The 22,831-nt window shown below is 43.6% G+C and overlaps 1 protein-coding gene across 1 annotated transcript; it reads right to left on the bottom strand.

Annotated features, from left to right (window-relative positions):
- Positions 1 to 13,421: 13,421 nt before the first annotated feature.
- On the bottom strand, positions 13,422 to 20,955 carry LOC133243272 (protein SSX1-like). Its single transcript, XM_061409960.1, has 8 exons — positions 20,139 to 20,955; position 20,044; positions 19,564 to 19,679; positions 19,117 to 19,211; positions 17,597 to 17,646; positions 15,204 to 15,342; positions 14,058 to 14,345; positions 13,422 to 13,598 (listed from the first exon to the last, which is right to left on the bottom strand). The coding sequence occupies exons 1-7, from the start codon at positions 20,201 to 20,203 to the stop codon at positions 14,062 to 14,064; spliced, it is 750 nt and encodes a 249-aa protein (XP_061265944.1). The 5' UTR covers positions 20,204 to 20,955; the 3' UTR covers positions 13,422 to 13,598; positions 14,058 to 14,061.
- Between the last annotated feature and the right edge of the window lie 1,876 nt (positions 20,956 to 22,831).

The following is a 22,831-nucleotide window of genomic DNA, read 5'->3' as shown; positions in this document are numbered from 1 at the left end:
CGTTTGTATTCGCCATTTTGTGTTTCCCTGTAAATCTTCCATTTCCTTCTTTGTCTTTTGCTTATTGCTTTCTAACAGCTAGAAACACAAGCTGGAATCAAGATTGCCGGGAGAAATATCAATAACCTCAGATATGCAGATGACACCACCCTTATGGCAGAAAGTGAAGAGGAACTCAAAAGCCTCTTGATGAAAGTGAAAGTGGAGAGTGAAAAAGTTGGCTTAAAGCTCAACATTCAGAAAACGAAGATCATGGCATCCGGTCCCACCACTTCATGGGAAATAGATGGGGAAACAGTGGAAACAGTGTCAGACTTTATTTTTCTGGGCTCCAAAATCACTGCAGATGGTGACTGCAGCCATGAAATTAAAAGACGCTTACTCCTTGGAAGAAAAGTTATGACCAACCTAGATAGCGTATTCAAAAGCAGAGACATTACTTTGCCAACAAAGGTCCGTCTAGTCAAGGCTATGGTTTTTCCTGTGGTCATGTATGGATGTGAGAGTTGGACTGTGAAGGAGGCTGAGCGCCGAAGAATTGATGCCTTTGAACTGTGGTGTTGGAGAAGAGTCTTGACAGTCCCTTGGACTGCAAGGAGATCCAACCAGTCCATTCTGAAGGAGATCAGCCCTGGGATTTCTTTGGAAGGAATGATGCTGAAGCTGAAACTCCAGTACTTTGGCCACCTCATGCGAAGAGTTGACTCATTGGAAAAGACTCTGATGCTGGGAGGGATTGGGGGCAGGAGGAGAAGGGGACGACAGAGGATGAGATGGCTGGATGGCATCACTGACTCGATGGACGTGAGTCTGAGTGACCTCCGGGAGTTGGTGATGGACAGGGAGGCCTGGCGTGCTGCCATTCATGGGGTCGCAGAGAGTCGGACACGACTGAGTGACTGATCTGATCTGAATATGAATTTTGAAGTACACATTAAAACTTTTTTCTGGCTAGGTGGGGATTTATCTCTCAACCTTTTTGTCGGTTCTCACTAGAATGCAAGCTCCTCGAGGGAAGGTATTTTAACCAGGTTTCTTTCCTATTGTATCCCCTGTCCTTAGACATTGCCTGGTATTCAGCAGGTGCTCAATAACTGCTTGTTGAGTGGATGAATGCGTTTTTCACTTAACAATATATTTTAGAGATTGTTGCATGTGAATCTATGTAGTTTCCTTACTGCTTTTTATGACTCCATATGGTATTTCCTCGTGGGGATTGAAGCATAATTGATTCATCCAACCCCCCATGAGGCTGTTTACATGCTTTTGCTACTATAAACAGTACTATAGTGCAATATCTTCACATGTGCTATTTTGCTCATGTCTATGAGTATTTATATAAAATAATTTCTAGAAATGGAATTGCTAGTCAGAGGATATGTACATGTAGAATTATGATGACTATTGCCAAATTAATTGCCCTTAAAATATATTGTACTAGCGTATACCCACAATTTGAGTGTGCTTGACATTTTCACCAACTCAGTGACTTATCAAACTTCAATCTTCAATAAAATATAAAGGAAATGTGATGTCTTCTTTTAATTTGCATTTCTCTTCATGCAAATAAAGCCAAGCATCATTTTACATGCTTAGGATCAATTTGCATCCTCTTTTTTGTGAATTGGTAGTCCTGTCCTTTGACTATTTTTTTAAGTTAAGTTGTTGGTCTTTTTATTCTTGCTTTGTAGGAGCTCTCTCACTCTGCTGAGGACATTAACTTTTGTCCATCCTGTGTGCTGTGCCCATATCTTCTCTCCAGTTCATTGCTTGTTCTTTGAGCTATGATATATTTCGCCATGCAGTATAGAAAGTAGTCAAATTTATCAGTTTTCCTTTGTGGCACCTGTGTTTTGTAGCATGCTTTGTTAGAAGAGTCTTCTCCACTTTAAAATTATTATTATATATATATATATATATATATATATATATATATATTTAAAGCAAATCCATCTCTCCTGTCTTTATTTTATGGCTTCCCTTTTTCTTTGTTTAAACTTTTGTTAGATCTAATTTTTTTTTTTTATGGGTACAGAATTAAATAGAGAATTCAACTTTACATTTCTTTCTGATAACTGCCCAGTTTTGAGTAATTTATCTTTTCTATACTTATTTGAAGTGCTACCTTTATTATGTATTAAATTTTCCACTTTTATTTGCATCTATTTTTAGGCTGTCTTGGAGAAGGAAATGGCAACCCACTCCAGTATTCTTACCTAGAGAATCCTGTGGACAGAGGAGCCTGATGGGCTGCTGTCCATAGGGTCCACAGAGTTGGACATGACTGAAGCGACTTAGCATGCATGCATGCATTGGAGAAGGAAATGGCAACCCACTCCAGTGTTCTTGCCTGGAGAATCCCAGGGACAGAGGAGCCTGGTGGGCTGCCATCTATGGGGTCGCACAGAGTTGGACATGACTGAAGTGACTTAGCAGCAGTGGCGGCGGCAGCTTAGGCTCTCTACTCTGTCCTGCTAACTATTCTTGCTAATGGCAGGGTTTCACATTCTTTTTCTCATTAACTATGCTACACAAAGTACAAAGTAGGCATCCTACAGGTATTGCTGTGGTAAAAATGATCAGAATGAGCAGATTGTACAGGAATATGCTGTTACAGGAACCAGTGACATTTGAGGATGTGGCTGTGGACTTCACCCAGGAGGAGTGGCAGCAGCTGGCCCCTGCTCAAAAGACCCTACACAGGGATGTAATGCTGGAGATCTATAGCCACCTGGTCTCTGTGGGTAAGGGAAAATTCTCTGTATAACAATGAGTGAAATCCTCTTCATCTTTCAGAAATGTCAAGACCATGACCTTTATGATTTTTTACAAACAGGATGTTTTATCATTTCAGTTTTTTATGTTTATATTTTTGCTATATTTGGAATTGATTTTTGAGAGTTAAAGATCTATCTTTGCTGGGAGTTCCCTTTTTTCTCCTCATGAGTTTCTGAGCTGCCAAGACCAAGGTGATTGTAATTTTTCCTTAACAGGGTGTTCATATTTAAAACTAGACATAATCTCCAAGTTGGAACATGGAAAGGACCCGTGGACTATAGAGAGTGAGTTGTCAAGGTGGACCTATTCAGGTAAGTGAGAATTGGGGAAATGGCTTATAGAACATTTTCTTCTTCCCTGACATGAGTGGCTTCCTCTCTTCCTTAAAATTTGTTAGTCCTCCTTTTTAATATCCATCAGCCTCCTTCTTAGAATGTCTGTTCATTCCTGTTTTCTTTTTGGTGTCTATTTTACCTTTCTCTTCTTTCAGGTAGAGAGAAAAGCTCTGATTCTTGTCAGCAGATCATTTCTGGGGAACTTTCATTTCAAATGGAGATACTGGAAAGAGCCCCAAAGGATAATTCATTGCTCTGTCTTTAAAGTCTGGTATATTGATGGTCAGCTAGATAGATATCGAGGAAACCAAGGCAGCGTTTTGAGGCAGATCACCGTCTTCAGCCATGAAACAATGACCAAGAAGAGAGGCCCTAAATGTAATGTATTTGGAAAAATATTCAGTGGATGCATAGACCTTGATCCTTCAAGTAAAACACTCCATCACTTTGATTCATGTGAAAAGAGCTCGAAATCTAATTTAGACTCACTGACTTGTAATAGGAGCTATATAAGAAAGAACCCCATTGAGAGATTTGGATGTGGGAAACCACTTAGCTATAGTTCATTTTGTTCAGTGCCTGAGAAAATTCACATTGGAATGAAATCCCATGCACACAGTCAATGCGAAAAAGTTATAAATCATAAGCAAGCCCATATTCAGTATAAGAAAGTTCAAGTTGGGGAGAAACAAAATGTTTGTAGTGTGTGGGGGAAGGGCTTTATTAAGAAGTCACAGCTTGTTATACATCAAAGAGTTCATACTAGGGAGAAACTGTATGTATGTGGAGATTGTGGAAGAGCCTTCATTGAGAAATCACACCTCACTGTGCATCAGAGGATTCACACTGGGGAGAAATCCTATGAATGTTCTGAGTGTGGGAGGGCCTTCCCCCAGAAGTCTCTCTTCATTGTTCATCAGAGAGTCCACATTGGAGAGAAACCTTATGAATGTTTGGAGTGTCAAAAGGCCTTCTCCTAGAAGACACATCTCATTATACATCAGAGAGTTCATACCAGAGAGAAGCCCTTTGGATTCAGTGAGTGTGGTAAGCTAGTGGAGGTGATGGAATTCCAGTTGAGCTATTTCAAATCCTAAAAGATGATGCTATGAAAGTGCTGCACTCAATATGCCAGCAAATTTGGAAAACTCAGCAGTGGCCACGGGACCGGAAAAGTCAGTTTTCATTCCAATCCCAAAGAAAGGCAACGCCAAGGAATACTCCACCTACTGCACAATTGCACTCATCTCACACTCTGGTGTATGATAAGAGGTGACTTCTGAGAGAAGGCTTTTCCACATTCTGTACATGCATAAGGTGATGGTAATGTGGTAATATAAAAGTAATGCTCAAAATTCTCCAAGCCAGGCTTCAGCAATACGCGAACCGTGAACTTCCAGATGTTCAAGCTGGTTTTAGAAAAGGCAGAGGAACCAGAGATCAAATTGCCAACATCCGCTGGATCATTGAAAAAGCAAGAGAATGCCAGAAAAACATCTACTTCTGCTTTTTTTACTACGCCAAAGCCTTTGACTGTGTGGATCACAATAAACTGTGGAAAACTTTTAACAGATAGGAATACCAGACCGCCTGACCTTCCTCTTGAGAAATCTGTATGCAGGTCAGGAAGCAACAGTTAGAACTGGACATGGAACAACAGGCTGGTCCCAAATAGGAGAAGGAGTACGTCAAGGCTGTGTATTGTCACCCTGCTTATTTAACTTATATGCAGAGTACATCATGAGAAGCGCTGGGCTGGATGAAGCACAAGCTGGACTCAAGATTGCTGGGAGAAATATCAATAACCTCAGATATGCAGATGACATCACCTTTATGGCAGAAAGTGAAGAAGAACTAAAGAGCCTTTTGATGAAAGTGAAAGAGAAGAGTGAAAATGTTGGCTTAAAGCTCAACATTCAGAAAACTAAGATCATGGCATCTGGTCCCATCACTTCATGGCAAATAGATGGGGAAACAGTGGAAACAGTAGCTGACTTTATCTTTTGGGGGCTCCAAAATCACTGCAGATGGTGACTGCAGCCATGAAATTAAAAGACGCTTACTCCTTGGAAGGAAAGCTATAACCAACCTAGACAACATATTAGAAAGCAGAGACATTACTTTGCCAACAAAGGTCCATGTAGTCAAGGCTATGGTTTTTTCAGTAGTCACGTATGGATGTGAGAGTTGGAGTATCAACAAAGCTGAGCGCTGAAGAATTGATGCTTTTGAATTGCGGTGTTGGAGAAGACTCTTGAGAGTCCCTTGGACTGCAAGAAGATCAAACCTAAAGGAAATCAGTCCTAAATGTTCATTGGAAGGACTGACACTGAATCTGAAACTCCAGTACTTTGGCCACCTGATTCAAAGAACTGACTCCTTGGAAAAGACCCTGATGCTGGGAAAGATTAAAGGCAGGAAGAGAAGAGGACGCCAGAGGATGAGATGGTTGGATGGCATCACTGACTCGATGGATATGAGTTTGAGCAAGTTCTGGGAGTTGGTGATGGGCAGGGAGGCCTGGTGTGCTGCAGTCCATGGGGTCACAAAGAGTCGGACATGACTGAGCGACTGAACTGAACTGTACACTCCACTCCAACACCTCACAGATTGACTGGTATCAATCACTTTTGCCGATCAGGTGAAACTCTAAGAATTGCTTATTGAAGAAAGTGAAAAATCTGCCCAACTTTCTTATAATACCCAGGCATCCATGCGTGCTAAGTCGCTTCAGTCGTGTCCGACTCTTTGTGACCCCATGGAGTGTAGCCCACCAGGCTCCTCTGTCCATGGGATTCTCCAGGCAAGAATACTGGAGTGGGTTGCCATGCCCTCCTCCAGGGGATCTTCCCGACTCAGGGATCGAACCCGAGTCTCTTATGTCTCCTGCATTGGCAGGCAGGTTCTTTACCACGAGTGCCACTTGGGAAGCCCATAATACTCACAACAGGCCACAGATGCAATCTTGATACATTCTACCACCACTGCCATCAGCCCTGGCAAAATGTAGAATCCAAGGGACATTCTCTGAACACAATATAATAAAATGAAAACAACTTTTTCTCTAGGAACTTTAAAAAACACCCTTAAAGACTGTCTGAAGATGGCTGTTTGAACAAACTTGTCTACCTCCCCACTGCACCACTGAAGTGATGGAAAGGTTTCATTAATTCCTGGAAAAGAAGAAAGGGTGCCATCCAGGAACCAGGAATTGTGAAGGATTTCTAAAAAAGAAAGCAGTGCACATAAGGTTTACAAGGGTGAAGAGAACCAGAAGCCCAGAGGAGCAGGTGGAAGCAACTAAGAAAGTAAGAGTGTATCCAGAGAAACCCCAGGTGGAGGGTAAATACATAGAAAGAGCAAGAACTGCCCCCAGAACTACAGGGCTAGTTGCATCATCAACACCCTTACATGGGTAGACAGCACTCTACTGACTTCTAATAATGGTGAACTCCCTACTTGCCGCCTGGGAAGGGCCTGAGGTTAGGTGTGGGGAATTCTGAGAAGGAAGCAAATTAGAGCCTGAGGCACCTTCAGCCTCCACAGTAATAGTGAAAGACAGAAACACATCTGTAGAGAGGGGATCACTTCCAGTCTGTGTGCTCCATGGCCAATCACCCCAAAGCAAACAGGATCCTCAGGTGTCTTACACACTTATGGAGAGTCTGAATGGGTGATACCTCAATCCATGCATTTTGTGAATACCACATGCAGATAAAACTGTAAAACACATAAAACATTGTTCAAAGCAACATTATCCTATGCCAAGCGTTGAAAAACTGTCCCTACAAGAACATGTGTCTCCCTAAAGGAGAATAAATCCATTTACTAAACCAAGAGAATAAAGTGAACTGGACTCAATCCACAGCAATATTATGAAGACAGTATAGTTTTCTCATTGTCTCCCAGTCTCCTTTCTGCCTTTGTCCCCCATCCAATACCTTCCTGATTTCTAAAGTCTAGTGTTTCATCAAAAGTAGAAATACGTTTACCATGGTTCCCATATAATTTCTTTTACAGTGTAGTTGGTTGGCTGATTTTCAAGGCAAAAGGTGTCTGCCCCTAGCAGTGTACCCCAAGCCCTCTGTCTCTAATGGAAGGGTAAATCTGTCCCCTTTAGCAGTTCCTTCAGATGTGAACTGGATAGCAGGGTCTGGCCACTCCCCTGAGTCTCAGGCCCCCTACCAATCATGTAGGCTCTTTTGAGAGAGACTATAATAGAAAATAAAGCTAACAAAAATGGACAGAATGTGGATACAATAAATTATAAAACTTTATGGAAGACTTAAGAAAGACCTTAAAAATGGAGATAGGAAGGCTCAACTACATAAAGATGTCATTAACCCCCAAATTGATCTATGAATTAACTGAAATTCCAGTCAGAATCCCAACAGGGACCCCCTTTTTTTTTTTCCAATCATGGAACTTGACCAGTAGATTCTAAAATGTACCCAGGAGTTCAAAGGACCTAAAGAAGTACAAAGAGGAAGCACTTGCCTTCTGAACAGTCAATCCTATTGTGGAGCTATTGTCCATGACACGGGATGGTGCTGGCACAGGGATTAGCAGATTGATCCTGGGACAGAAAAGAAAGCAGAGAAGCAGAACCACACACGAATACCCTTGACATTAAGCTGAGGTGGCCCTCAGAGCAGGGGGAACAAGAAGACTCATTCATCATCAACTTTCTCCCTTAAGAGGATGAGAGGAACCCGTCTCTCACCTTGTCAGCCTTTCTCATAGAGCTTTGTACACAGTCAAGGCTTAATAGGAGCCTGATGATAAATTGAGTGAGAAGAATTGTACTATTTGCCTACCCTCGCTGAGAGATTGCCTCTGTCTAATGCCTGAAATCTCTCCATTTAAACAACATTCCTTTAGCTAAGGGTTTCAACCTTGGCACCATTGACATTTGAGGGGGGTTGGATTATTTTTCTTGGGGGGCACTGTTCTCTGCATTGAAAGTTGTTTAGCAGCATCCTTGATCTCTGTCCACTAGATGCCAGTAGCCTATCCCCCTATCAAGTCATGACAGCCAAAAATGTTTCCAGACACTGTTGAGTGTCCCCTAAGGGGACAAGATCCACACTTGCCCTCTCCCATTGAGAACCACTGGATTAGGCAGTTCTCCCACACCATACTCTCTTTTGTGATGTCATACCCTCCTTGTAGTTGACTTTAGAATGTTCACAAATATCCTATGCTTCCATAGGACTGCACACTTTCACCCCTTTGAGGGTCAGAGTTGGCCATTGGCCATTTGATGAGCTGGTTCATGCTTAGTCACTCCCTTTTCTCTCTGCTGGGCCACCCATGGGGCTACTCTGTGTCCTTGAGATCTGGCATGAGTGTGTTGATAATGTGCAGAAGAGCCCCAGTCTACCTGCAGTGGGCGTGCAGCATCCGTGAGAAATAAACTCTGATTGTCTGTCATTTGTTTATAACCCAATCTACCCTGAGCTGGCATCTCTGTCCACCAAAAGGAGAGAGCCTGAGCTGGCATCTCCCTCCACCTGTTGTGAAATAGAAAAAAATGTATATTGGCCTCTGCCCTGGGTTCCTGGAACAGAGCTCCAAAACCAGTGTAATTTCCTACGTGGTAAGAGCACTAACAGCATCTTTTGTTCTAATGAGGCAACTCTGTGTAGGGTCCTTGTCACCAGAAAGACCAAGCTATGATTACAGGCTTGGAATTTTCAGCCCCAACCCCCATCCTCCAGAGAAGGGAGAGGGCTGGAAAAGGAGTTAATATTTGATCATGCCTACGTGAGGAAGCTTCCATAAAATCCCATTAGCGTGGAGTTCCAGGAGCTTCCGTGTGGGTAAACACATCCATGCTGAGAGAGTGGGCACCCCCATGTCACAGAGACACAAGCTGTTGCGCCCTGAATCCTTCCAGAACTTACCCCCGGTTTCTCCACATCTGGCTGTTCATCTGTGTCCTTTATCACGTCCTTTTATTATATAATAAACCAGTCAATGTAGGTAAGTGCTTCCCTGAGTTCTGTGACCTATTATAGCAAATGACTGAATTTGAGAAGGGGGTCATAGGAACCTCTGATTTATAGCTGGTTGGTCAGAAGTACAGGTGACAACCTGGGACTATGAACTGGCATCTGAGGTGGAAGGGACAGTCTTGTGGGACTGAGCTCTTAACTTGTCTGCACAAACTCCTGTTAGTGTCAAGATTGAATGGAATTGTAGGACACCCAGCTGATGACGCCGAGAATTTCTTTGGTGTGAGGAAAAAACCCACACATCCCAGAAGCGCTGTGAGTGTGGTAGTAGTGTGAGAGTGAAAAAGAGACATAAGAGTGTTTTCCCCAGACATCTGGGATGGCCCACCCCTACCCAGGTCAAGCCTGGGCCAAGCCTGGGAGCAGGAAGCCTCTAGGTTACACCTTCCAGGGGACCCTGGCTCAGAGGGGCATCATGAGGTTTCCTTGAACCTTCCCTGCAGGACTCAAAGCAGCAAGTCACCTGTTTGACACACACTGGGACCCTGGAGAAGGACTTTCCAAACTTCAGGTTGTGATTCATGGCCAATAGAATATTTTAAGGATTCTGAAAAGAATTGTGCATTTTAAATGAATTAGAATGAAATAACATAGCACATCACAAACAGAATAGACAATATTGGTGAATATCACATATATAAGGGTCAGTATTGTTCTGTGAAGCATTTGCTTTAGAGTCACTTGTACAATGTGTTCTTTACTGTGGGTCTTGGTGAATAAAGCTCAGAAGTGTTTTCTTGTGATGGATGTACTGCTCTTTCACACGTCCTTGCGTTTTCCCAATTCTTTACTAGGAATAGGATTCATTGTTTTTTCCCACTCTGTGACTTGTGGGATCTTAGTTCCCTGACCAGGGATTGAACTCAGGACCTTGGCAGTGAAAGCACAGAGTCCTAACCTCTGGACTGCCACGGAATTCCCAGAATTTTGCTTTATAACGAATCTTAAAAATTGCTGGAAGAGAAACAAGAAAGCCAGGAAGTAAAAAAAGAAAGAAAGAAAGTCATTTTGGACGCTCATCAGGAGAGCACATGCATCCACCTTGGACTCCAGGCTTGATTCGGGGCGCACCTGGGGCCACATAGAGGCTGACTTCTGGCATCAGGCAAAGCCATAGTCTCCCTGCATCTCAAAAATTTGATTTGTCAAATGGAGGAGGAGGGGGAGGAGGAAGAGAAGGAGGAAAAGGAGGGAGGGAAGGAGCTGTATCTACCCAGGGAACCTAAGGGAAAATGCTCGTCATGACCCCAGAGTGCTTTCAAGCCACCCTTCCCTGCACCCGTCTCCTCTGCTGGGAAATTCAGCTGGTTCATCCAATCTTCTTCAGGAGAAAGGAAAATAAAATCTTTCTGTATCTCTTTTGGACGTCCTCTTCTGTATCTGCATGGACAATAAGGTACACAATGTTCGTTAGCAGATTATTAAATTTGAGTAATGAAGAATGAAACTGGGGTAAAATAGAATTTATTTCTTCTTACAGCAAAGGCCAAGGTATCCAACCACCTGCAGAATCCTGCTCCAGGACTGGGGGCTGGGATACAGCATTTGTCAAAATAAAAGCTAGCAAGTTGGCCTGAGGCACAGGTAGAGTGACCTCACTGACCTGGGCAGCACCCACGTCTCCCTGCAGCATCAGGAAGGGTGTGCTGACAGTTCTAGGGGACCTCTGCCCCTAACCACCTGACCCCTCAAGGCTGTGATAACCCTCACTTGGCCCTGGGTCTCCCTTGCCTCCCTGCCAGACCCACTTCCACCCACCCTGTGTATCTCTGTCCTTCCCTGCCCCGCCTAGCACCAGATCTGCCTGTCCCTCTGGGCATACTCTGTCTCTAGGGTTCCTGGTCCACATCCTCTTCCCTAGATTTGAGGCAGAATTCAGAGGTCATTCAAGTCTCTCCACCCCCGAAATTTGTACCTATCTGCCTTAGTGTCTCTGAAGTCACAGTGAGCTCCACGCTCAGCTCTCCCTGCATGTGCCAGCTGGAGGAACTCTGGCATGAAGCTGCAGGTCTGTTGGTGTCTCTGTCTCTCATTACCTCTCTCTAGCTATATGATAGTGTCTGTCTGTGCACAGAGGTTGATTGTGGAGATAAGTGGGGAAATCCATACAAGATGCTTAGTATCACCCCAGGCACTTTGCAAGCATAAGATGAATGTTAATTGTACTTCCTATGGTTATTATGGAAGGTGGGCTGAGAGGGGAGACCCCAAGGGACCACACCTCTTTCCTTCTTGCAGACATTGTTCCTGGCCTGGGATGCAGACTCCTGGGCCTGGGACTTGTCTCACACAAAGGTATGACCTTGAACGACAAGACATTGTTATTCCTGGAGGAGTAGGTGGGGACTCAGATAAACTGGGAGGCCCTTGCCATGCAGCCACTGCTGGGAGGGTCATCCCTGTGAGGAAGAGTGTCTCTCAGAACATGCTGGTCAGAGAGGGTTTATGTGGGTGTCCACATCTGTCCATACCCCAGCCATGCTTCCTTTCCCACCTGTCTGTCATGGTCTATGCCACCTCTTAGGTCTAGAGATCCTCAGACTCCTAGGACAAGCTCCTTTTATGCAGCGTCCCCCACCCCCAAGGTCTTTAGGAGACCAGACCCAGGCCTAGCCCCAGGGCTGCTGTGTGGACAGCAATCCTGTGACCCTGAAGCTGTCATAGAGTGTTTGTAGGAGAAACACTGGCCCAGCAATTCTGGCCCAGCAACCATGGCTCCAACCTGGAGTTACAGGGACCAGTCAGAGTCCAGGAGCTCATCCTCTGCTGGTTTATGGTTTCTCCCATCTCTGATCCAAATCTGTTGGGTTGAGGGGGACGAGTCCAGAGGTGGGATGAAGGCAAGGGTAGGGGAGATGGCAGCTTCAGCAGGAGAGTGGAGACCTTCCAAGGCTGGATGAGAGCCAGGAGGCCAAGGCAATGGGCAGTGGATGGTCAAAATGGTGCAACACTGCAGCCATCTGGGGCTGGTGTTTGATGTCCCATGCAAGTCACCTTGGATTTCTGTTGGTAGCTTTAATGTCCCCCAACACACACAATGATTTGCTCTAAAATAGACTCTTCTCTTCCCTTCCCCAGAACTGACTGTTCCAGCTCTGTGGGTTGTGATGGTCCATCTGGGAGAGGGCTGTCCCATTATTAATACTTGACCCCCATCCTGGCTCCCAAGCCCTTGGACCTGACATGGGCAATTTCCTGCCTCTGTCCAGTGGAGTTTTCCATCTTTGGTCCCTTGTATCATGACTAAGTGATCTCTTCCTTTCCTGTTCACGACGGGCCCTACACTGGACCTCTTCTTCCCTATTCTTCCATGTTCCCCAATTGACAGTTTCATCTCTGTCTCCCCCCACACACTTTCAAATGGACTGTCCCAGCCCCATGACCCCGAAGATCTTAGAGAGAGCAACAGCCAAGGTGTCCAACCACCTGCAGAATCCCACTCCGGTACAGGGCAGGTACAGCATCCATCAGAATAAAAACTAGCAACAGCCCCCACTAGACTGGCACCTCCACGTGGGCAGGGACTGTTGTTTATCTTGTCCCTGATGTCTCTCCAGGACCTAGAATGGCGCTCAGTATGCAGTACAGACCCATTAGGTGTTGGATGAATGAACACTTTGATACAACAATTCCATTTCTAGGAACATGTGCTAAAGAAACACTGATACAGGTGCACAGGGCTGTGTGCACAAGAGTGGGAAGAGCAAACAACTGGGAAAATCTTGTAAATGTCTATTGTCAGTGACCGATGCTGAGTGAATGAATAATGGAGGTTTGGAGCATGTGTGGAACAGGAAACAGAGTGAGACAGACTTGTTCAGGACATGCTGCTAAAGAGGAAAAGCAGGTGAGAGATGCTCATATTGGTACCCTGTGGATGTGTGTAAATATAGAGAAAACCGTTTGCAATAAAACACACAGAACTGCCCTCAGTAGTTACATCTGGAGAGGGGGAGGTTAGTGCTGTTCTGTACAAAGAATATCTGACAATATTTGTTTATTTTTAAGGCAGCGGCATGGATGTGTGTGCATGCTAAGTCACTTCAGTCGTGTCCAACTTTGTGCGATCCCATGAACTGTATGTAGCCTTCCAGACTCCTCTGTCCATCAGATTTTCTAGGCAAGAATACTGGAGTGGGTTGCCAATGCCCTCCTCCAGGGGATTGCCCTGACCCAGGGATCAAACCTGCGTCTCTTGCCTCCTGCATTGGCAGGCAGGTTCTTTACCACTAGCACCACCTGGGAAGCCCTAGAAGCATGGATACACAGACAGAAACACACGGCAGGTATATGTCTTGCTCATTAACACAACTTTAATAACTAATAATGCTTGGCACATAGTAAGGAAAATCATGTTTAACTGTTGTGAACTGTTTATTTCATGTGCTAGGAATTCATAGCCGTGCCATGTTCATGAACAGCCACCAAGTTCTGCTTCTTATCTTGGGCACTTGTCACATCCGTGAGGCTGAGGCAAGGAAAGAGAAGGAAAATAAGTGACAATGAGCCCCCACTGACTGATAAATTACTATTCAGCTCCTCATTTTGACCTGCATGGCCCCTGTGCACTCCCATTCCATCCTGCCTTGTGGTCTATGTGCACCTCTCACTGCTCCTGAAGACCAACCTTGTGTTCAGGCTGCAGCGACTCTGTCAACTGTCCAGTGAGGTTTTCGGCTAGAGGAATGTGTCGCCTACATGCTAGAAGCTGACCTGGGGTTTGGGAGCCCACAGCATCCTGGGGAGGGAAGATCTCTGGATATACAGAGCAGGAAGTAGAAAAAGCATGGGAATCCTTCTCATTTAGCCTCAGAGCTGCACCCCCAAGGGACTGGGAGAAAGGAACAAGTGACAAGACAGGATACAACTAACATAAGAGAACAGTGCCTTTTGTGGGGATGTGGGGATGGAGAGAAAGCTTACTTACAGATTTAGTCATCTTCATCTTCCTCTTCCTCGGGATCACTGATCTCTTCATAGGCCACTGGTTTTCTTTTTCGCAGTCTGTTGGCCCAAACATTAACTGTGTTTCTATTGGATTCTTCCTCGTGATCGCTGATCTCTTCTTGGGCAACTGGTTCTCTTTTTCGCCATCTGTTGGCCCACACATCAACCGTGTTTCCATTGGATTCTTCCTCAGGATCACTGATCTCTTCGTAGGCAACCGGTTTTCTTTCTCGCAGTCTGATGGCAGAAACCTTCTTTTTCTTGGATCCTGGAGAAGAGTTGGTACATGGGTGTTGGGTGGGTTAGGGAGTGTCGGGTCCTGTTTTGTGAGATAAGGAGATGCCTCCTCCCTCCCCAGGTGTCCACAGGACTTCTACACAGTCTGTTTTGCACACTTTCTGGCTCAAAGAGGCTGAGAGGTTAGACCCACACCAATACACACCAAACAGCAGTTAGAGTTTTAGCTTCTGGCTCCTTTCACCAGTAAGTAATTCAGATTACTTACCACATTTATTCCGACCGTCTTTCACTCAGCAGATATTAAAGGCATATCGTGTGTCAGGCATTGAGCTGAGGGTGGGGATAAAACTCTGAGTAAGATGTGTTCCCAAGTTATCACAGATGGAATGACCTGAGTTCCCCCACCAGGGATTGAACCCATGCTCCCTGCAGAGTAGGTGCAGTCTTAACCACTGGACTGCCAGGGAAGTCCCTTGAATTGAACACCTTTGAACAGCCTGTGAACTTGGATTCTTTATTTCCATTTTATGGACTAGGAATCTGGAGCTCAGAGAATTTGAAAGGCTTGCCCCCAGTTACATGGCTTTCATATGGATGACAACTCAGATCTGTGATTCTGTAAGTTACACGTTTTTAAAACAAATTTGGCCATGCCAAGTGGTTTGTGGGATCTTAGTTCCTTGATCGGGGATCAAACCCAGGCCCCAGCAATGAGGACCCTGGAAGTCAGCTCAAATGTTTCAGCTGGAGCTGAGCAAGCTCTCAGCCCAGCCTGGCCCTAGGCCTGTCCAGGATCCATCTCCCATGGCTAACCCATTCACTTGAACATGGCCAGGGAAGACAGAGGAGTTGTTCCCAAACAAGTAAGAAAAGTGGTTTCTCTTACCTGCTGTTTTCTTACTCTGCTGAGCAGAGATACTTGCTTTTGCCTGGGAGTGCAGCTGTCTCTGAGCCTGCTCTGGGCCTGATGTTCCTGGTACTATCTTCGAACGTTTTTTTCCCTTTACAGGCTTCTTGGGCATCACCTTTTTAACGTGAAAGTCACATACAATCAGTATCCATTTCTCAAGTGCTTTAGAGCTTACAAAGTGTTTTCTTGTGCAGTACCTTAATTAACGTCCTCAACAAGTCTGGGGGATCATTATATTACCTGTACCTAAATTACGAAGAATCTAGGAAGTTAGAAGGAAATGGAATGGTCTAAATGAAGGGCGTTTCCAGGATTAGAACGCTTGTTTTCATGCTTTTTCCAGACTGACACCCTCACCAAGAGAAATCTCCAAGTGAGCAGGAGTGTGGTACACGGAAGATTTGGGAAAGTAGAGCGTTCTAACGATCCATGAGGTCTGTGAAAATGAGGAGGGGCTTCTATAAAATCTAAGGGATTGAAGATAAGATGGTTGACAGCTGTGGGGAGAGCAAATGGAACAATGTGCAGAGGGGACAAAACGCTGCTGGCAAATGGTGTGGGAGAGATGAATATAGGGAAAGGAGAAGAGAGAATGGTTCACATAAATTCACGCAGACAGCCAAGAAGGTGGTGCCAGATGTTGCATCCTGTCCTACCTCGGCAAGAACATTTCATGTGGAATTAGGTGAGGTGGTTCCTGTACCAATTCTACTTGTGTCAGGGTGTGTCGCTGACCAACGATCTTAAAGCCAACCTTCATTCAGCTCTTGTTTATAAAACTGTGAACGATAACTATATAATCAGCTCCCTTATTTATGCATCAGTGAACAATAACTGTAAAACAAGCTAAGTGAAAGAACTTTCTAAGGCTATAAATGCTGTTTAAATGTGATAACAATAAAAACAAACACTTTTATGATCCCTCTTTGAATTCTCTCTTCAACCGTGTCCACACTGCTACTGGTAACCCAACCACCAGATCCCTTTACCCTCTAAACTATAGTTTAACCTGCAATTGCAGAAGAACTCATTCAATAAACCTCTAAGGGTCTTCCTGGGCTGGAACTGGGACTTCAAAGATGCCTCAGGGGCAGACAAGGTCCCTAAGGAGCTCACAGAAGAGAGAGGCTGACAGTTCAAGTGATTCCCAAGCAACACAAAAGGGGCCCTGTTGTGAGAGTGGGTGTCTAAACAGAAGTGTCAGCAGCATCTGCAAAGTTTAGGGGAAACGCCTGAGCTTCAGAAACGTGTGGAAAAGCTTATAGGTTTGGAAATGGCTTGGGGCTTTGGATTAGACTACTACCACTGCCACTGTTGGGCTTCCCTGGTGGCTCAGATGTAAAGAATCTTCCTGCAATGCAAGAGATCCAGGTCTGATCCCTGGGTCAGTAAGATCCTCTGGAGAAGAGAACAGCCATTGTGGTCTCAAGCAGATTATTTAACATCACTGTACGACAGTATCTGCATTATTATGAGTAGTAGTATTTAATAATACTAATAATAACTTCATTATTATTTGGGGATAAAATGGCAGTAACATCATAGAGGTTTTAAGGGCTAAATACACTAATCCATGTGAATTGCCTAAAATAGTATCTGTCATCACTATGAAATCAAAAGAAGTAACAACTATTACAATTGTTGTTAATTATTATTTAGCTCTTGGTACTACATCAGGACTGCAGCCATGAAATTTAAAGACGCTTACTCCTTGGACGAAAAGTTATGACCAACCTAGGTAGCATATTGAAAAGCAGAGACATTACTTTGCCAACAAAGGTCCATCTAGTCAAGGCTATGGTTTTTCCAGTGGTCATGTATGGATGCGAGAGTTGGACTGTGAAGAAAGCTGAGCGCCGAGGAATTGATGCTTTTGAACTGTGGTGTTGGAGAAGACTCTTGAGAGTCCCTTGGACTGCAAGGAGATCCAACCAGTCCATTCTAAAGATCAGCCCTGGGGTGTTCTTTGGAACAAATGATGTTAAAGCTGAAACTCCAGTTCTTTGGCCACCTCATGCGAAGAGTTGACTCATTGGAAAAGACTCTGATGCTGGGAGGGATTGGGGGCAGGAGGAAAAGGGGACGACAGAGGATGAGATGGCTGGATGGCATAACCGACTCGATGGACATAAGTTTGAGTGAACTCCGGGAGATGGTGGTGAACAGGGAGGCCTGGCGTGCTGCGATTCATGGGGTCGCAAAGAGTCAGACACGACTGAGCGACTGAACTGAACTACATCAGGAACTGTGATAAAGAGATCAGCAAAGGGAGGCAGTGAGGGCCAGGCTATTTTCCCACTTTTATCCCAATATTCACATCTACGGAGAGATAAACAGTCTCTGGTCCTTTGGATTTGCGAGGCACTCACCTTCTGGCATTTTCCCCCTTGCATGTTGGAAGTCCCTTGAGGAGGTTCATCTAAAAGGAGGTGACAAGTCAGAAATTTGTTTTTGTTGTTGGTAAATATTCTCAAACTGCAGAGACTCCTGTAGTATCAGGGATTTCTGCAGCAGAGGGTGACGAGTCCACTCATTATCAAAGAGTTACTCTGAGACCAGCCTCTGAATAACAATGATTTTGCTATTTATTTGCAGCATCTATTCAGAATTTTTCTTCTATGGTTTATAAAGTGTAAACTAAACCCCATCACTGCCTTATCCTATCCTATTATGTATTTCTTACGTTTTTCCCCAAAGAAGTAAATTGATTGGTCTTTAGCCAAAAATCACTCTATACTTAAAATGGTGAATTTCACAGTAGGTCAATTACACCTTAATGAAACTGTTAAGTGTGAAATGAACCATGGATGATTTAGTCCAGTGGTTATGGAATGTTTCCAGTATAAAGATACCTCTTTAATATCAAAAACCTTGTAGCTACTCAAGCACTGGGTTTTTAGCCCTCTTACAGTAATTTTGGGAGCTTGTGGAATCCGGCCTGTTAAACTAGAGAGTCAAAGGGTTACTGGAGACATTTTGAACATTCTCACCCTGTCTCCTCACAACTATGCTGTCAGAGCAAAAGAGCAAATGAACACATCCCATCCCCTTTTTAAGTGAGTACATACACTGCTCAGATTTCTAGACTCTGTCACTTTTTTAAAACCTTACATTGCCTCTGCTCATTGACCAGTAGGAAAGGTCAATGTGTGGAAGATTACTCTCTTAAACTCTCTTCCAAACTCAACACACAGAACCAGGTTCGATTAGGAGTGAGACAACTATTTGGTTTTGATAAAACGCAAGCAAACAGCCATATGTCATTACATAATATGTTAATCACTTTCTTAAGATAGTTACCCAATACCTATGCACTATTATTTTGGAAGTTTTGGGTGGATTTACACTTCAAATTTTTCTTAATCATCCTGTGATTCATTAATGGTGCTTAGCAAGAACTAACTCCTTTAAAAAAGAAATGTTTCAAACATGCATAAAATGATGGACAATAATATTTGAAACGTGCATCTACCATTGGGTCTAGTAGGATTTCAACATTATCTCACAACTACTTCAGATCGCTCTGAGCTCTTTATTCAAAACATAACAAAACACTATGGACAAGTCACAGCTGAAGCCATCTGTGTGGCCCTCACTGATCCCTACCCTCCTTCCTTTTCCACTTCTTCACTCCAGAGTTTGATGGGTTTTATTCTCATTCACGTTTTTATACATTTACCAAATACTTTCTATCCATAAAAATATATATATTCTCGTTTTGCATGTTTTAGGATTATATATGAATGGCCTCTGACTGTGCTTAACCCTCTGCATTCCATTTTTTTTTCACTTAACCATGATGCTTTTGAGGGAACAAAGTCCTGAGAATCTTTCCCCATCTGGAACCCAGCATAAATGGGCTTCAGGAGACTCATTTCCTGTCACTTACCCTTTTCCCTGGGGTTCTTAGTTTTAGAATCACAATGCTTGGATTTTGTGGCTCCATTGTTAGGACACATGAGAGCTTCTGGGGTACCCTTGAGATCCAGAAAGATGCAAAATATTTATTTCTTAACAAACAACCTGAGAGGAGGGGGAAATGCTGGGACACAGCACCAACAGTAAAGCTCATCAGCTGGGCAGGGGGAATCTGAACCACGGCCAGTGAGAGAGAAATGCATAGAATCCAGGTCTGAGCATCTCTGTGGCCACTCTCAGCCCACAGCCCTGCACAGGATTTAAAAGAGCAGAAGGGTTGAAAACTGCCCTGGGATTTCTTCGCACAGAAAAGGACAAATGTGGGACACTTGGCATAGCCTAAGAAGAATAAACCATGGCTTGTAAAGAGGAATCATCATTTGTTTCCAGCCTTGTCTGGACCCAGAACTTCCTATTACCTAGTCTAGTCATGGTTTCATAGTTTCTCTTCATATTCACATAGGTGGTTTTCTCCGAGTATCCCAGACGTGCCCCCTCTTTCATAGAGAAGTATTTGGAAATATTCTTCAAAGTCTAAAAAAGAAAGAAAAATAAATCCCAGCAATGATTCAGCTAAATATGTCTGACTTTCAGCCAGGAACTCTTCCTTGGCTGCAGGGCCTCCATGTTAGATCTATAAAGTAGAGCTAATAAACCCTCTCTAGTCACGGCTAACAGAGAAAATGGGTAACATTGTCTAGGCTCCCGTCTGGCATGTAGTAGGTGTTTAATGCTGATGGCATGCTCTTCTCTAACCTTCCAGAATAGACTGAGAACCATCCAATCCAGTGCAAGATCACAGATCTTTTACCCAAGGATACCAGGCAAGGACAGAATGAGGGTCAGAAGCTCTGGATCTTCCCCTGACATGCTGCTCCTTGTCCCCAGTGCTTCTGACCCTCCCCCAACCCCCAATGCCCAGAAATCTAGTCACCATACAATGTCCCCTGGGCCACTCCTCTGCCCTCTCCAGATCAACTCAGAAATCTCGACTTGGATTTCTTCTCTAATTTCTTCCTATCTTCCCTGGGGTTTTCGGAGAAGCTGTCTCTGTTCATGGTGCTTATCTAGAAGGAACACAGCCTGGGTCTCTCCAGTCACAAGGCCAAAGGTTCTGTCGGGGGATAAAGCGTTGAACGAAGTCCACACTCAGTCACCTGTTTTAAGGTTCTACTTTTCTCCCTGGGGAAGGAAATGGCAACCCACTCCAGTATTCTTGCCTGGAGAATCCCACGGATGGAGGAGCCTGGTGAGCTACAGTCCACAGGGTCACAAAGAGTTGGACATGACTGAGCGACTTCACTTCACTTCACTTTCTACATCCTTGGCTTATCTGTCCTTGAGCAAGGACATGAGGGTGGGGAAATCAGATGAGAACAGGAAGCTGGAGGTCTCTGAGAGAAGTAGTGATTAGGGATGACATGTTTTCTGTCATGATCAAAGTAGCATTGCGTCTTTGAGGGAGGTTGGTTACTGTTGTTAGTAGCTTGCCTGGTTTGGCTTATTTTGAAGGATGGATATCAGACACTTGTTGGGGAAGTAGTGAAGTGAATGCATAGTATTATTGAGGGGGGCTGTTTTGAGGCAAAGGAGGGGAGGAGGGCTAAGTCCCAGAGGTCATATGGTGTCTCTGATTGAAAGGTTTCAGTTTTCAGGCAGAGGGATGTGGGATTTTGCTCTGTTGAAAAGAAATGAAGATCACTAATATGAGTGAACTACAACCCCACCCACAGCGAGAAAACTCCACAACAAAGAGAACTCCACAAACTGCCAGAATACAGAAAGGCCACCTGAAACTCAGCAATATAAACAAGATGAAGATACAGAGGAATACACAGCAGGTAAATGAACAGGATAAATGCCCACCAAACCAAACAAAAGAGGAAGAGATAGGAAATCTACCTATAAAGAATTCCAAATAATGATAGTGAAAATGATCCAACATGTTGAAATCAAAATGGAATCACAGATAAATAGCCTGGATACAAGGATTGAGAAGATGCAAGAAAGGTTTAACAAGGACCGAGAAGAAATAAAAAAGAGTCAATATATAATGAATAATGCAATAAATGAGATAAAAAAACACTCTGGAGGCAACACATAGTAGAATAACAGAGGCAGAAGATAGGATTAGTGAAGTAGAAGATAGAATGGTAGAAATAAATGAATCAGAGAGGAAAAAGAAAAACGAATTAAAAAAAATGAGGACAATCCCAGAGGCCTCGAGGACAATATTAAACGCCCCAACATTTGAATCATAGGAATCCCAGAAGAAGAAGACAAAAAGAAAGACCATGAGAAAATACTTGAGGAGATAATAGTTGAAAACTTCCCTAAGATGGGGAAGGAAATAATCACCCAAGTCCAAGAAACCCAGAGAGTCCCAAACAGGATAAACCCAAGGCGAAACACCCCAAGACACATATTAATCAAATTAACAAAGATCAAACACAAAGAACAAATATTAAAAGCAGCAAGGGAAAAACAACAAATAACACACAAGGGGATTCCCATAAGGATAACAGCTGATCTTTCAATAGAAACTCTTCAGGCCAGGAGGGAATGGCAGGACATACTTAAAGTGATGAAAGAAAATAACCTACAGCCCAGATTACTGTACCCAGCAAGGATCTCATTCAAATATGAAGGAGAAGTCAAAAGCTTTACAGACAAGCAAAAGCTGAGAGAATTCAGCACCACCAAACCAGGTCTCCAACAAATGCTAAAGGATCTTCTCTAGACAGGAAACACAGAAAGGGTGTATAAACTCGAACCCAAAACAATAAAGTAAATGGCAACGGGATCATACTTGTCAATAATTAAATGTAAATGGGTTGAATGCCCCAACCAAAAGACAAAGACTGGCTGAATGGATACAAAAACAAGACCCCTATATATATTGTCTACAACAGACCCACCTCAAAACAAGGAACATATACAGACTGAAAGTGAAGTGCTGGAAAAATATATTCCATGCAAATAGAGACCAAAAGAAAGCAGGAGTAGCAATACTCATATCAGATAAAATAGGCTTTGAAGCAAAGGCTGTGAAAAGAGACAAAGAAGGACACTACATAATGATCAAAGGATCAATCCAAGAAGAAGATATAACAATTATAAATATATATGCACCTAACATAGGAGCACCACAATATGTAAGACAAATGCTAACAAGTATGAAAGGGAAATTAACAATAACACAATAATAGTGGGAGACTTTAATACTCCACTCACACCTATGGATAGATCAACTAAACAGAAAATTAACAAGGAAACACAAACTTTAAATGATACAATAGACCAGTTAGACCTAATTGATATCTATAGGACATTTCATCCCAAAACAATGAATTTCACCTTTTTCTCAAGTGCACATGGAACCTTCTCCATGATAGATCACATCCTGGGCCATAAATCTAGCCTTGGTAAATTCAAAAAAATTGAAATCATTCCAAGCATCTTTTCTGACCACAATGCAGTAAGATTAGATCTCAATTACAGGAGAAAAACTATTAAAAATTCCAACATATGGAGGCTGAACAACACGCTGCTGAATAACCAACAAATCACAGAAGAAATCAAAAAAGAAAGAAAAATTTTCATAGAAATGAATGAAAATGAAAACACAACAACCCAAAGCCTGTGGGATACTGTAAAAGCAGTCCTAAGGGGAAAGTTCATAGCAA

Source organism: Bos javanicus, chromosome X (assembly GCF_032452875.1).
Source record: "Bos javanicus breed banteng chromosome X, ARS-OSU_banteng_1.0, whole genome shotgun sequence".
Lineage (NCBI taxonomy): Eukaryota > Metazoa > Chordata > Mammalia > Artiodactyla > Bovidae > Bos > Bos javanicus.
The sequence above is the reverse complement of the archived record's forward strand: the minus strand, read 5'-3'. Positions and strand labels throughout refer to the sequence as shown.

Coding starts and splice junctions, on each gene's coding strand:
- LOC133243272 (XM_061409960.1), bottom strand. CDS start 20,203: ATGAACAGAGACAGCTTCTCCGAAAACCCCAGGGAAGATAGGAAGAAA. Junction 19,212..19,563: donor GAAACCATGACTAGACTAGG/TAATAGGAAGTT, acceptor CATCTTTCTGGA/TCTCAAGGGTACCCCAGAAG. Junction 17,647..19,116: donor TAAGAACCCCAGGGAAAAGG/GTAAGTGACAGG, acceptor ACCTCCTTTTAG/ATGAACCTCCTCAAGGGACT.